This window comes from Lissotriton vulgaris, chromosome 12, assembly GCF_964263255.1.
Source record: "Lissotriton vulgaris chromosome 12, aLisVul1.2, whole genome shotgun sequence".
Taxonomy (NCBI): domain Eukaryota; kingdom Metazoa; phylum Chordata; class Amphibia; order Caudata; family Salamandridae; genus Lissotriton; species Lissotriton vulgaris.
In genome coordinates this window covers 747,043,323-747,058,123 of record NC_141700.1, presented here as the reverse complement: position 1 = coordinate 747,058,123, position 14,801 = coordinate 747,043,323, and the positions used below count along the sequence as shown (strand labels likewise).

The 14,801-nt window shown below is 42.3% G+C and overlaps 1 protein-coding gene across 1 annotated transcript in view; it reads left to right on the top strand.

Annotated features, from left to right (window-relative positions):
- Window positions 1–14,066, top strand: part of LOC147678556 (vomeronasal type-2 receptor 26-like) — an 87,226-nt gene extending 73,160 nt beyond the window's left edge. The window contains exons 3-4 of the mRNA XM_086945690.1: window positions 12,939–13,062; window positions 13,156–14,066. Coding sequence (XP_086801816.1) covers window positions 12,939–13,062; window positions 13,156–14,066 — 1,035 coding nt within the window. The remainder of the gene's footprint in view (window positions 1–12,938; window positions 13,063–13,155) is intronic.
- Window positions 14,067–14,801: the final 735 nt, after the last annotated feature.

The following is a 14,801-nucleotide window of genomic DNA, read 5'->3' as shown; positions in this document are numbered from 1 at the left end:
TCCTCATCAGTCATGGGTTTCTTGGGGGCTCTGGTGGGGGAAGGGTGCTCAGTTGCCGCCGCTAGGTAACATGTAGCAGCAATTTCTTTTTTTGCAAAGATTAGTGGGAAACCTGATGGGACTACGTCCTTCCTGGTCCAGAAGGCATTGAGGGGAAGGGTGTGCCTGTAGAGCTCTAAGCCTAATACACCATGCCTCTTTGAAAGAGGCAAATTAGCTGTGCTAAAAGAATCACTGGGGGTAGTCTGTAAATCCAAGGGGGAAGTCAGGCTGTTCACAACCGCATTCACCATCAATTTCTATGGTGTTTTACGGGTCGTGAGTTGATAGCCAAGAACAAGAGGGACAAGGCCAGTGGATTACAGCTCCCAAGCATCCATTGGTTGATGGGGTAAAAGTCCTTGCCGATTAATATCCCAAGACAGATCAGGCTGGGAAGGGCGAATACATTTGCTCCAGAGGGCACCGGACAATGCATGCTGCCCCATCAAAAATCTGAGGGTGTTCTTGGCTGACCGGCTTCAGAGTTTTAGGGCCCCTTACTGGTACACGGTGATGGGTCTCCTCTAATCAGGTACCAATTTTGCAGACTTCTAGACTGGTCCTTGAGGGTGTTGGGCTATGATCCCTCGGAGTTTGGGTTGCATTCCTTTTGAATTGGGGCACCCACAGCAGCAATGTCAATGGGGCTCCCTGGTGCAGCAGTGCAGGGGATTAGCAGAAGGTTGTCAGGTTGTTACAAGTGCTATGTGAGGCTGAATATGTTGTAACAGTGGTGATACGTTCCTGAACCCTATCTTCTGTTTTCCTACATGGTCACGTTGGGGGAATGGCAAGTTGAGCAAGTGGCCTGAAGCATTTGCGGCGTCTGTCCACGCAGAGGCAAATGAGTTTAAAGACGTTTTGATCTTGGGCCATTCCTATGTCCAGCGTGCTAAGGAGAGATACCTTGTAGGTGACTTCCCGAGCAGAGCACAGAGTGTAGGTTATCGCCTGCACTTTCACGGATGAGGGGGACTGCAGCAGGACCAACTGAGTGCTGTTTTAGACATGATGTTTCCTGTCATCATACTGCATTTAGGTGGCAACGACTTGGTACATGTTGGTTGGTTGATGCTGTTGGAGATGTTGATAACTGAACTCAGCTGTCTAGCCCGGAAGTTCCAGCAGGCACTGTTGGCATGGTCACACATGAAAGCAAGGATGGAATAGAGAGGTGGTAGCTCAATCCATGCTCTCAATTATTTGGTAAAGCATGTGAACAAAAAAGCTAGCAAGCTATTCAGATCATATGAGTTGACGTCCATCCCCCATGGGCTCATTAAGGGTGAGCGTTTTTTCCGGCAGGATGGAGTACACTTATCAAAGATCAGTAATTATATTTTCCTTAAGAACATTTTGGTCTGGCTCGCGCATCACCCTCAGTAGAGGAGCAGACCAGGTTTGGAGGGAGGCCTGATAGTAGGTGAACTATGCTGGCCTGTGGCTGGCGAGGTCACAACCTTTCCTTCTTTCCTTACATTTCCATGACATGTGGTCACGGGACTGCCCAAGGGGTACTGGCAGGAGGTCACTGGGAGCATCCAGGGGCATGGGGGTTGGAAGCAAATGCTTACATCTGGCCCTTATGGCCAACCATCCATCAAGCGCAATGGACATGCCTCGCACTAGCCATTGGGGTGGAGGAGGTGCCCGGGGTCGGTATACTAGCAGGCAGACTGGCCCCTTACACAGCCATCTTGCACATGGACACACTTAGTAGGAATGAGTTGGTGGTGTGTGGGGTACTCCCCTAAGGAGGGACCCACCACAGGTCATTGGGCGGAAAGGCTGGGCCTGGACTGGGGCAATAACACAGGAGCCAATCATGTTCTCACTTGGGCATAAATTGGGATACGCAGAAACATGTCTAGATAGCGATAGGAAGATGATGCTATGTGGCTCTGTTAAGGTTATGTACGCATCACTGGTTGTAAATAATTCTGTAAATGTGAGGTTTACTGCCTATACAATGTTGAAATGCTGTGTGTTTTGTTTTCCATAATGTATGTAATAAAATACGCATGGGGTTAAATACCCCTAATCCAAAGATTTGTGTAGATTGTGTTCCCTGCAGGAGGGTGGGGGGATGGATAGACATGGCAGGCTGTGGTTCAGGAGCAGAAGGGCCTTTGCAATGCTAGGCCACGTGGCCAAGGCTCCCCCACCTTGAGGGAGCATCAATCGTGACAACTCTTGATAGGCCAGATACCTTGCACTGCCACCCTGCAACTTCAAGAACTATGATTGGCTGTGGGTGGGGTTTTGACCCTAGAAGTCATAGGTTTGGATTCCGGGGTACCTGTCCAATCGAACTGTGAAGCCCCACATATAACAAGAACAGAATAGAAATATTAACATCTTTTTGTGACATTTGTAATAAAGCTTGAAACATTGAGAGACCATATTTGAACCAGTTGTTGTGGAATGGTTGCACCTATTGATGCTATGGTGGCGACGAGTGATGCTGTGGCGTTCAGTGATGTTGTGGTAGCGACGAGTGATGCTGTGGAGTTCAGTAATGTTGTGGTGGCGACGAGTGATGCTGTGGCGTTCAGTAATGTTGTGGTGGCGACAAGTGATGCTGTGGCGTTCAGTGATGCTGTGGTAGCGCATAGTGATGTTGTGGTGCCCCTGACTGATTATGGGGTGCCCCTGACTGATGTTGTGGTGCCCCTGACCGATGTTGTGGTGCCCCTGACTGATGTTGTGGTGCCCCTGAGTGATGATGTGGTGCCCCTGAGTGATGATGTGGTGCCCCTGAGTGATGATGTGGTGCCCCTGAGTGATGTTGTGGTGCCTCTGAGTGATGTTGTGGTGCCTCTGAGTGATGTTGTGGTGCCCCTAAGTGATGCTGTGGTGCGGGCAATAGATAGATAGAGTGAGGGCAATAGATTGATAGGATAGAGTGAGGGCGGTAGATAGATAGGATAGTGTGAGTGCGATAGATAGATAGGATAGAGTGAAGGTGATAGATAGATAGGATAGAGTGAGGGCGTTAGATAGGATAGAGTGGGGGCGATAGATAGATAGATAGATAGATAGATAGATAGATAGATAGATAGATAGATAGATAGATAGATAGATAGATAGATAGATAGATAGATAGATAGATAGATAGATAGATAGATAGATAGAGGGCAATAGATAGATAGGGTGAGGGCAATAGATAGATAGAGTGAGGGCAATAGATAGATAGAGTGAGGGCAATAGATAGATAGAGTGAGGGTAATAGACAGATAGAGTGAGGGCAATAGATAGATAGAGCGAGGGCAATAGATAGATAGAGTGAGGGCAATAGATAGAGTGAGGGCAATAGATAGATAGATAGGATAAAGTGAGGGCGATAGATAGAGTGAGTGCAATAGATAGATAGATAGATAGATAGAGTGAGGGCAATAGATAGATAGAGTGAGGGCAATAGATAGATAGAGTGAGGGCAATAGATAGATAGATAGAGTGAGGGCAATAGATAGATAGATAGGATAGAGTTAGGGCGATAGATAGATAGGATAGAGTGAGGGCAATAGATAGATAGAGTGAGGGCAATAGATAGAGTGAGGGCGATAGATAGAGTATGGGCGATAGATAGATAGAGTAAGGGCAATAGATAGATAGATAGAGTGAGGGCAATAGATAGATAGAGTGAGGGCAATAGATAGATAGATAGAGTGAGGGCTATAGATATATAGTGGGGACACGACCAGTCAGAGGATGAAGTGTGAAGGGGGTGTGAGGAAAAGGGAGATACGTCAGGGGTAGGGGAGGACGCGTGGGATATGGGAGAGGCGGGGGATGGAGGGATGAGGTGCGTAACTGAAATAGAGGCAGGAGGACAATATAGAAACCATAAAACGCAGAAGGGAGGGGGGCAGAAATATGAAAGAAAATAGCAAAGAGGGGAATGGAAAATTAGGAATGACCAGCAGGATACAGGAGTGATGGGGAAGAGGCACAAATGGATGAGACGGGCTGAAAGGAGAAGGGGAATAAAAATAAAGGAAAAAAGGCAATTTAGGAACACAAGTAAGAGGTGGAGGAGTGAAGATGAAAAAGTGGAAGCAAGGAAGAAGCATAGTAGATGGGTAATTTGGGGATACCGGTTAAAAATGGGAGAGATGGAAATAGAAGGGAGACAACAACGAGGTAAAGACATAAAGTAAAAGTGAGAAACGGTCGTAACATGAGAGACAGTGGCATGGAGTAGATGGAGAGAAGGGGATAGACCAGGTGGGAAATGGAGGGCGAAAGGGAAATAGGACTGGTGTTGTTTCGAGATAAATAGCACATGTAGAACGGTTAGTAGGAGAGAAAGAATTTACGTCGGTGATTTAGTATATATTTCACTTGTTTTATTTAATGTTGCATTCCCTTAAAATGTTAGATTTTTTAGAGGATGTTGGTTTCTTTTTTTTTCAGTGTGGCATGTTACTCTTGTACAATGCTTTATCCTTAACACCTAACGATTATTGATAATACCAATAGTCATGGCTGGTTTTAGGTGTATGTTGGTTGTTGTGTATATATAGCTGGGTGCGACAGTGATGGAATTGCCTGTCGTGCACTCTGGCACACACTGCCTTTTCAAGCCGCCCAAAGGGCAGTGCCACTGTGGTCGAATACCCCAGGATAACACCTGGATGAAATAACCGAAAGCACAGAGGCACCAAAATGCTAGATGGGTGGCACACTATAGGAATCACAGAAATGTAATTTACATGTGTAAGTCACGCCCTAAATTATACATGCCATGCTCCTTGTAGCAAACCACAATGTTTTTTGTCCCTCTTAAAGTCCAGGAAAGAAGAGAACGTTTCTCCTATAGAATCCGCTAACTGAGGCGTAAATAATACGTATAAATATGCTTACAAATGCCGGTGTTCAATTACATTCTACACAAAACATGGGTTTGTCTTTTTATTTTACAAAAAAACTGAATATATTATTAAAATAGGCACCCCGTCCCTTGTTTGAAATGCAATTTATTTTTGCAATGGTGACTTTTTAAAAACCAAAATCTGACTTAAAAGATTACATTCTAATAAATAATTATAAAGAGAATTCTGCACATGTCGTCTCAACACTAGTGTCTGCGTGAATCTGAGCTGCGTCAGTGAAGGGGCCCTCAAGACAAGCTCAGAGGCCCGGGGGTCTTTGTGAATGCAGATGTGAGCGTCCCACGCAGTCCCCGGCTCTGGAGGCCTCTGGGCCTCAGAGGTATCAAGCGCCTCTCTGAAATCAGGGCGATGTGCCTGAGAAATAGAAATGAGGGACAGCGAGTGCTCCCACAGCATTGGGGACACAGACAGTCAGAGGGGGTGTGGGAAAAGGGAGCGACGTCAGGGGGAGAGGAGGATGAATGGAGGAAGTTGACAACTGTGATTGGCTTTCCAAGTCTTGCAAAAATTCATTTGATTAACATTTTAGAAGGCAGGCAAAAGACAAACACACAGGTACTCACAAAATATTTGGCCTAAGTTGCAACAACTTGAAATGATAGCTAGCCTTGAATAGGCAAAGTAATTTAGTGAAAAATGTGTCAGCTGGATTGTATAATGATTTTTCTACTGTGCCCCATATATGTTGGAAATAAAAAACTGGACTCTTTTGGGGAAGTGTAGAGTTGTGTCTGGTGGGTGAATTGAGTTTGATAAGATTTTAGATGCCCTTACCACTTGCTTTTAATGAGATTGTAATCCATTATTGAGTATAACAGACATTTGCACACAGGGTACACTGCATTACAATGAGCATTTACAAAACTGCAAACACTTTCAAATTATAGTGAGAAGAAAGGAATATTTCAAAATTCACCCTGAACTTCAAATTTGTGCATGTTGATCACCTAACGTCGAACAGTAAAAACACAATAGTTAAAACCTTCAATTTAGTGAATACTCGAGTAGGGAAAATTATAAACGTGCAACAGAACAGAGTGTGGCAGGAAAAAAGAATGAAATTAAAATATGAAAGCAGGTAGAACGCCTCACTGGTGATGGAAAGGATAGTGGGGGTAATGTATATTTAGAGGAGACAAATACAAGACACAAACATAAAGAGCGTCTCAGGGAAACGTCAGAGAGAAATTACATCAACACTAAAAACACATATGAACCGCTAAGGATGAGCGGAGGTGGGGGGCACTAAACACATACACGAGACAAGAGGAAATACAGAGATTAAAGCACGTCAAGGATTTCAGAAATATATATTTGCGAACTGGGGAGCCAGGAAAATCTTAAATGTAAAGAAGAACAGACAGAGAGTGAAAGATCGAGACAACATAAACGGGAAGAGAAAATGGAAAAACAGAGGAAAATTCGAAAACAGATTAGAAGATACTGACAGATAGATATAAAGATGTTCAGGCACGTAATGGAACCAGATAAGACAAGCTCTCGGCATTGCTGTGGCGGGGGCGGGGGAGCGCATGCGAGCCTTTGAAGTCTGATGCGAGGCAAATGGTGGTTTGTGACGTGGCTGGTGTGCCGGGGTGGGGGGAGCGGGAGGCATTCCTTTGAAGTCTGATGCCGAGGCTCGGGGAGCAAATGGCAGGCGCACCCACGTCGCACATGCACTGTCCAGAAGCCGCATTCAAAAGCCCTCTTGGTAATCTTTCCTGGAGCAGCTCTCTATATCTCTCGCATATCGTTTGCTTACGCATTACGCTAGGCGAGACCTAAAAAGGGGATTGAGGTGGCGGTCGGGGCCTTCTATTCCCGATCACCACCTCAAGAGAATTGTCCTGCTATGCCCACTGCAACAGGCCAGCAGTGTCTTTTTTTGTCCATTCCACAATCCCCATAGTAAATAGATTTTAGGGCTGGGTTCCTCACAGGTTGGGTGCTGTGTTGTCTTGTGTATATGCTAACTAATTATTCATGTTCAGGTCAAATGTTTTTGTTGTATTTTTGTTGGAGGCTTTGCAGGTGAGCTCATGATTAGGGGGTCAGTTAGGCACTACCTTTCCTTATAATTCCACGACAGCTGGGTCACAGGCCCACGCAAGGGGTAGTGACAGGAGATCACTAGGAGGATCAAGGGGTATGGGTGATTGCAAGTGAAGACTCACATCTGGCCTTTATGGCCAACCATCTGCACATGCGCAATGGGCATGCCTCACACTAGCCACTGGGGGGAGGAGAGAAGTGACGGGTGTAGAGGGTGCCTGAGGTAGGCATACTAGAGGGCAGACAGGCCCCTTTCACAATCACCTTGCACATGGACACCCCAAATGGGGATTCGTTTTGGGTGTGTGGGGCCCTCCCTTTAGGAGGGAACCACCACAGGTCATTGGACAGAAATGGCTTTACCTGTACTGGGGAGTTATTACTGGAGCCAAACATGATCTCACTTGGGGTGTAAATTGGGATATGCAGGAGCATGTCTAGATAGCGGTAGGAAGATGGTGTCTAGCAGCTATGTTATTGTTAGGCATGCATTACCTGGTGTAAATAATGCTGTAAATATGAGGATTACTAAGTAAACAATGTTGAAATGCTGTGTGTTTTGTTTTAGGTAAAGTGTGTAATAAAATACGGCCGGGGTTTATGACCTCTTATCCAAAGATGTGTTTAATTTGTGTTCCTAGGAGGGGCGAGGGGGGTGGATGGATGTGGTTGGCTGTGGTTCTGGAAAAGAAGGGCCTCACCCCTCACCGATGCCAGGCTTTGCATTTATGCTAATGAGCAAAGGCTTTTTGTTTAGCATTTTTTACCACTTTGCAGTCCTAATGGGAGAGTTAAAAATGCTAAACACAACTGTGGTTGGAAACCCATCTGTTTCAACTTGGTGTCCAAGGTCCCTTTCCTTTCCATGTCAGCTGCTTCATTGAGAAAAGCGTTTATGGTCATATAGTAAACACAATTCTTTCACAGCCTTTTCATAGATTCGTTGGTTCATATTTGATGAATAGGACATTTTGTATTTTTTTTATCTAATTCCCCTTGCACAATTAGCTTGTTTCAGTCTTTAATGCTGTGAGACTCTGCAGCAGTGTAGATATGGTTTAACAGTTTTACAGTAGAATACAGCCAGAATCATTAAGTCAGCAAAAATAAAGTCGCCCAATTTCTGGCTAGTACTTTCTGGCTGTTTGTTACCATGTTTTGTGTGACAGAAAATAGAGTCAATAAAATGGACGGCATGGATACCATTAAATTTGGCTATTGTGCTTGTATCAATTTTCACAATGATTTGGAGAAGTAGTGAAGGGCATTTCAGAAAATGTCGACCGTTAATTTCCATAAAAAACAGTCATTTGACATGTACATTATGGAGAGCATTCAGTGGTCCATGATGTGCATGTTTGCTCCCCTGATGCTGGTGATGTCAATCTCACAACAGAAGTTGTTAGAAATTGAAACCTTTCTCCTGGTGACTAATGACTTTTTGCCTTGAAAAATCAATACACACTTAGGGCCAGAGGTACATAGGAAAGTGTTTGCTATTACCAAATAGCACATTTTTGTGATTCACAATTTGGTAATTGCAAACACATTTTGCGATTCTTAGTGGATCGCAAAAAGTCCTACCTGATTTGCAGCCTGATTCATCAAGCTGAATTGCGCTCGCAAAGGACCACATTCTGAGAATCTGGCCCTTTGTGAGTGCGATTTTTGCATTTGGGATTCATCATCCCAAATGCAAAAATCGGTAATAGCGACTTCGCTATTTTGCGAGGAATTACATTTAAGGAATCTCTATTTGAGATTCCTTAAATGCAATTCATCATCCATTTTAAAATTGCGAATTCGCAATTTCGGCCCGCTATTTACTGCGAGGTCAAACCTCGTGGTAAATAGCGAAAACGTAGAAAAATGCTTTTAAAAGCATTTTTCTAAGTTGCATGTTGCACACACACATGTCCTTTGGACATGTGTGTGCGCAACACCTGTTTGAATTTGCATTTAAGGGGTGCTACAGGGTGTCCTTTGGACACCCCTGGCACCCTTTAAATCGCTATCTTATTTGCGATTAGCAAATTGCTAATCGCAAATAAGGAAAACTCCCCATTCATTCCTATTGGCCTTTGGCCCATAGGAATGAATGGGGAGTTTTCCTTATTTGCGATTAGCAATTTGCTAATCGCAAATAAGGAATATGTAGGAATCGCATTTTAATTTGCGATTCCTACATGAATCCCGTTTTGCGAGCCTGTTATAGCGATTCCTTATGAATCACTATCACAGACTCGCAAAACGGGTCTGTCATGAATCAGGCTGTAAAATTCATGAGGTAGGTCTCAGTCACAGGGATGGTGGTTTGCTGGGGTCAGCAGACTGCCATGTCTGTGATTGCTTTTCAACAGAGCAATGTTTTTTTTTAATGCAGCCCTTTTTCCTTGGAAGAAAATGGGGAGTACATGGGGCCACAGCCATACCTTAAAAAATGTTTTTACAAACATTCACAAAGGGGAAGAGGTTCCTTGGAAACCCCTTCCCTTTTGCAAATGGGTTACCACCTACTTGAAGTAGGTGGTAAAATGCAAATGTTGTGGAAGCACCTTTTGGCCGTAAAACATTCAAACATACCCCTGCTAGTTGGTATTAGGAACGGATGCCCTAAACACACCCCTTCTAATACAGAATCGCAAACCCAATTTGCGATTTTGTGAAAGGTTACCGAATTGCAAATTGTGTGTTTGGACATCAAAAAATGCCTTTTTTCATTCACAAACAACCATATTCCTTTTTTTTTTTTTTTTTTTTTAATCTTTTTATTGACAGATTTTTAGATATTTATCCACCCTCTGGAACCCAGAGGGGGCGAGGAACAAATGACAGTATAAATAAACAAAAAGACAATGATACATAATCATAAAGAGTATCCGCCATATGGCTCGTTATAACCTAAACAGAGAAATCCTTCTTCATATCCAAATATTTACAACAACCAGTCTTAACAGAATGAAGTCACTCTCCTTATACTTACATATTGATACCGATTATACACAATATATACATTATACTTTATATACAGAATATATACATTATATATACAATTCACACTTCTTCCTTCCATTTCGTTTTTGGCTCCCATATTTCCAATCCTAATTTCCTTGCATTTTTCCCTCTCCTTGAGTAGATCGCTCTTTCTAAATTATATATACTCAACAGCCTAGCTAACCATTGCTGGAATGATGGTGCCAATTGATCTAACCATGCTGAAGCGATACATAGTCTATAAACTGCCATGGCAACAAAAATAAAGTAGTTTCCTACCTCACTTTCGTTGCTTCCGTCTACCCCTAGCAAAATAGTCGCAGATGTTAAATTAATAGATAGTTTTAATGCCCTATGTAAGAACATTTCTATCTCCTTCAATATTGTCGCTAAGCATGGGCATGTTGCGAATATATGAATAGCATCTGCGTCTATACTCGTGCACCTAGGGCAGTTTATTCCGGTTGTCGCCCCCCATTATGCTAATTTCGCCGGGGTGTAGTATAGCCAATACATGGTCTTATAGTGCTGGGCCTGTAAAGACGCAGAGCATAAAATATTCTTTCCTAATTCTAGTGATATATTAAAACATTCCTGTTCTATGCCCAGCTTCGCCGACCAAGTTTCCCCCCACTTAACCATATTGTCTGGTCTTTGATCGTTTAGCTCAGCGTAAAACCTTTTAATTGTGCAATCTACTCCAGTATGTATTATCTCTAGTATGTTGTTTTTCTCAAATCCTCTTAGTCCCCCCCTTTTATTTTGTAGGAAGCTTCTTACTTGTAAATATTTGAAGAAGTGTCTTGTTGACAAATTAAATTCTGTCTGTAAAGTTGCAAATTGTTTCACCCCTTGTGACACCATAAGGTCCCCCAATTTTATTATCCCTTTTCGATGCCACTCTGTATATACTGAGTCGGAGAATATATCTCCCGGAAATAACGTGCTCTCATATATCCTCGTATATCTGTTAAACTTCCCCAGTCCAGATTTCTTCATGAAAGCCTTCCATAAATTATATGCACCCAAAATAGTCTTGAAACGTGTTCTTTTAAAGTAAGCCGTATCAAAATTTTTCAAAAAAATATTTTTAGTTTCTTCTCCCATCAGTATGCCATATATCGCCAGTGATCCCAAATGGTCTTCTCCTTCCACTTCTGCGCCACCTATTAATCCTATCATATATTGCAGGGCTGCGGCCCAGTAATAGAGTTTAAAGTCCGGTAATGCCCATCCTCCTCTTTCCCGTGGAAGTGCCATGAATCTTGCTGCTCTCCTAGTTTTGCCTTTGGACCATATAAATTTGTTAGTCATACGTTCAATCCTTTTAAACCACAAATTATCAAACCATAGGGGAATTGTCCGAAAAAGGTATAAAAATGTCGGCATTATTAACATTTTTACAATGTTCACTCTTCCAACCAGTGTAAGATGGAGATTATTCAATCCGTCTAATTCTCCCCCTACTTTTCGTACAATTGGGTCAATATTTAATTCTACTATCTTTTCCAAGTCTGAGGTTATAGTTATGCCCAGATAAGTTCCTGTCTGCACCACCCGTAAATCATGACATATAGCATTATTATTTTTTATAATTTGTGTTTTTCCAGTATTCAAAGAATACCCAGACACCTTCCCAAATTCTATTGCCTCCTGTTCCACATATCTTATAGCCTCTGTGGGTGATGGTGTTATAACCGCCATGTCATCAGCATAAGCCAAGATCTTACAATCCCCCCTAAGTGTGGAAATTGGGGGAATATTCATATTTGACTCCAGTCTCCGAATTAACGGATCTAAATATACTGCAAACAGTAGCGGGGAGCATGGACAGCCCTGCCTGGTGCCCCTATTAATTTTTACTTTTTCTGTTGAACCCGCATTGATTCTAATTGTGGCAACTGGATCTCTATACAGTGTCTTTATCGCTGTCAGAAAGCCATCTCCAAATCCCATTTTTCCCAGAAACACTCCACAAATATACCCATGATACACGGTCAAAAGCTTTTTCAGCGTCCAATAGTAATACCGCAAATGGATCCCCGCTAGCCTCAGTTTTGTCCATAAGAGTAATTAGCTTCCTTACGTGATGCGTAGTTCCCCGTCCTGGTATAAAACCATGTTGGGTGGTGGTAACTAGAGGTGTTATTACACTGGCGAATCTTACTGCCAGAGCCTTTGAGTATACCTTGGTATCTGTGTTCATGAGAGTGATTGGTCTATATGACCCAGGATCTGTTGGTACTTTTCCTTTCTTAAGGATAACAACAATTTCAGCCCCAGACCAGGTGTTTGGTATTGAGCATCCCTTCTGTGCCTGTTTCATAATATAGAGCATCTCTCCCCCTAGCTCCTCCCAGAACACCTTGTAAAACTCTAACGGGACCATATTCCATGCAATGCGCCATTTCTGAACTAAAAAAAATCTTTGTACATCCGGCCCTTAATATTTTGTCGACACAGGAGAAGTTAGAATGCTTTGAGTAATTAACTTGTGTGTCATAAGAATAGGGAACCCCATCTTGTTTTTAACTCTTTAATAATTTTAGTTTAGTGCATTGAATATTAGGGATTTGGCTGGACACAGTATACCACTATGTTGAAGCTTTACAAACACAAACTGCTCTAATACCGCTGGCCTATGTTTTTTAAAGATGATTAGTATTTAATAGTATTGTATGAATTTTTCATGCTCTCAGTTATACATACATATTTAAATAAACGAACACCATCAGCAAAGCACTAGCTGAGGCAGCTCTTGACATGCAAACATATCATTTCATATTGGAAGAAAAGAAAACACCTTCCGATTCTCTTAATTACTGATGTTTTCTCAAGTTTTGTTTACATTTGTGCTTTAATTGTGTCATTTTTCTCTGTGCTTTTGCCCCTTGAAGTTGGTCTATGAATTTTATTTCACCTTAATTTTTATGTAATGTTGTTTGCTGTCTCCAGGTCCCTGTCTCTGTTTGTAGTCCTAGCTGTCCTCCTGGATTCAGAAAAGCTGCTATACCAACAAAGCCCATTTGCTGCTACCAGTGTGTTCCCTGTTTGTGGGGAGAGATTTCCAACCAAACAGGTAATTGGACCTGCAGTATGAGAGCTTGTGTTATGTTTTTTCAGTGGTCAACAAATAAAAACTTAAACATGTTTCTTTCTTGCCAACTATCAGATTCTCTTGAATGCCTCAAATGTCCATGGGATCAATGGTCCAATGATAATCGAACCCGTTGCAACTCAAAGATCACTGAGTTTCTTTCCTACAATGAAACCTTTGGAGCCATCCTTGCTGGAGCCAGTCTTTTGTCCTCAACAATTCCTCTTGCCATCCTTGGACTCTACATTCATTACAGAGGCACACCTATTGTCAAAGCAAGCAATTGTTATCTTAGCTACCTCTTGCTCCTGTCTCTCATCATGTGCTTCCTTTGCTCATTGGCTTTTATTGGTTACCCAACATCAGAGAAATGCCTTCTTCGCCAGGCAGGCTTTGGCGTCACTTTTGCCCTTTGTGTCTCCTGCATCTTAGCCAGAACCATCATGGTGGTCATTGCCTTTGCTGCCAAAAAACCCAACAGTGACTTAAGGAGGTGGGTTGGGCCTAAGTTGTCATACACAATCATCTTTTTCTGTACTCTAATCCAAATTCTTCTCTGTGGTATTTGGTTGGTTGTCGCACCTCCTTTTTCAGTCTATAACACCCACACTCACCCAGGTATCATCACAGTAGAATGTGACGAAGGATCAGCCATTGCTTTTTGGTGCATGCTGGGATATCTTGGATTTCTTGCTACCATAAGTTTTGTAATTGCTTTTCTGGCCAGGAATCTCCCCAACAGCTTCAACGAGGCTAAGTTAATCACCTTCAGCATGCTCGCCTTCCTCTCCGTTTGGATTTCATTTATTCCTGCCTACCTCAGCACTAAGGGCAAATACATGGTAGCCATGGAGATATTTGCCATTTTGACTTCCAGTTTAGCTCTGGTTTTCTTTATATTTTTCCCAAAATGTTACATCATCATTTTGAGACCGAAGAGAAACACAAAAGCTTATTTAATGGGCCGAGATTCAGGTCCCATATAGATATGTTTCAATCATAGCTATACCACATTATGGCATACATGTTTCTTTAAAGCGAGCAGGGTGCTGTTGTATCTCATATGTAGTCCTTGAACTATTGTAGAGATCAATGTGGCTTCAACACTTTATTGGTATTACTTGTTTATAAATTAATAACAGATACACTGTGTGTGAGTTCTACATCAAAAACACACACATTAATAACTTTGAATTTGTTATCCAACTGAAGTTATGCATGCCATAATTCTGTTAAAACAAAAAATCGATGTTACTTTTGTCATTCTTTAATCTATGGTAAAAAGGTTGTTGCATAACTAAAGTACAATCATTATATGGAATCCCAAGTGAATTAGAACATGCTTCGGAATAGTTCACAATTATCTTAGTGATCAAAAATGAAGTAAAAAATCCTCTAATTTGCCTATTATTCTCTGTTCAATGTCTCCAGTGTTGGCAATGTCGTTCAGCTCATCTATTGCCTTATCCTATCCCTTCTTCATCTGTAACCTCTAACAGTCATTTACCGCTACACAGCTGTTAACATATACTGTTCAATGCTAGATGCTATAGATGTATCACTGTTTTATGGTGGTCACCAGAGTATTTTCATTCCAGAACCTTGGGCATTACTGTGCATTACTGACACTAAATAAATTAATTGATAAACCTTACAATATTATATTTCAGGCATTCTTATAGTGAGCCTTGTTAGGAAAAGATGCACTTTTGCTGTTTGAT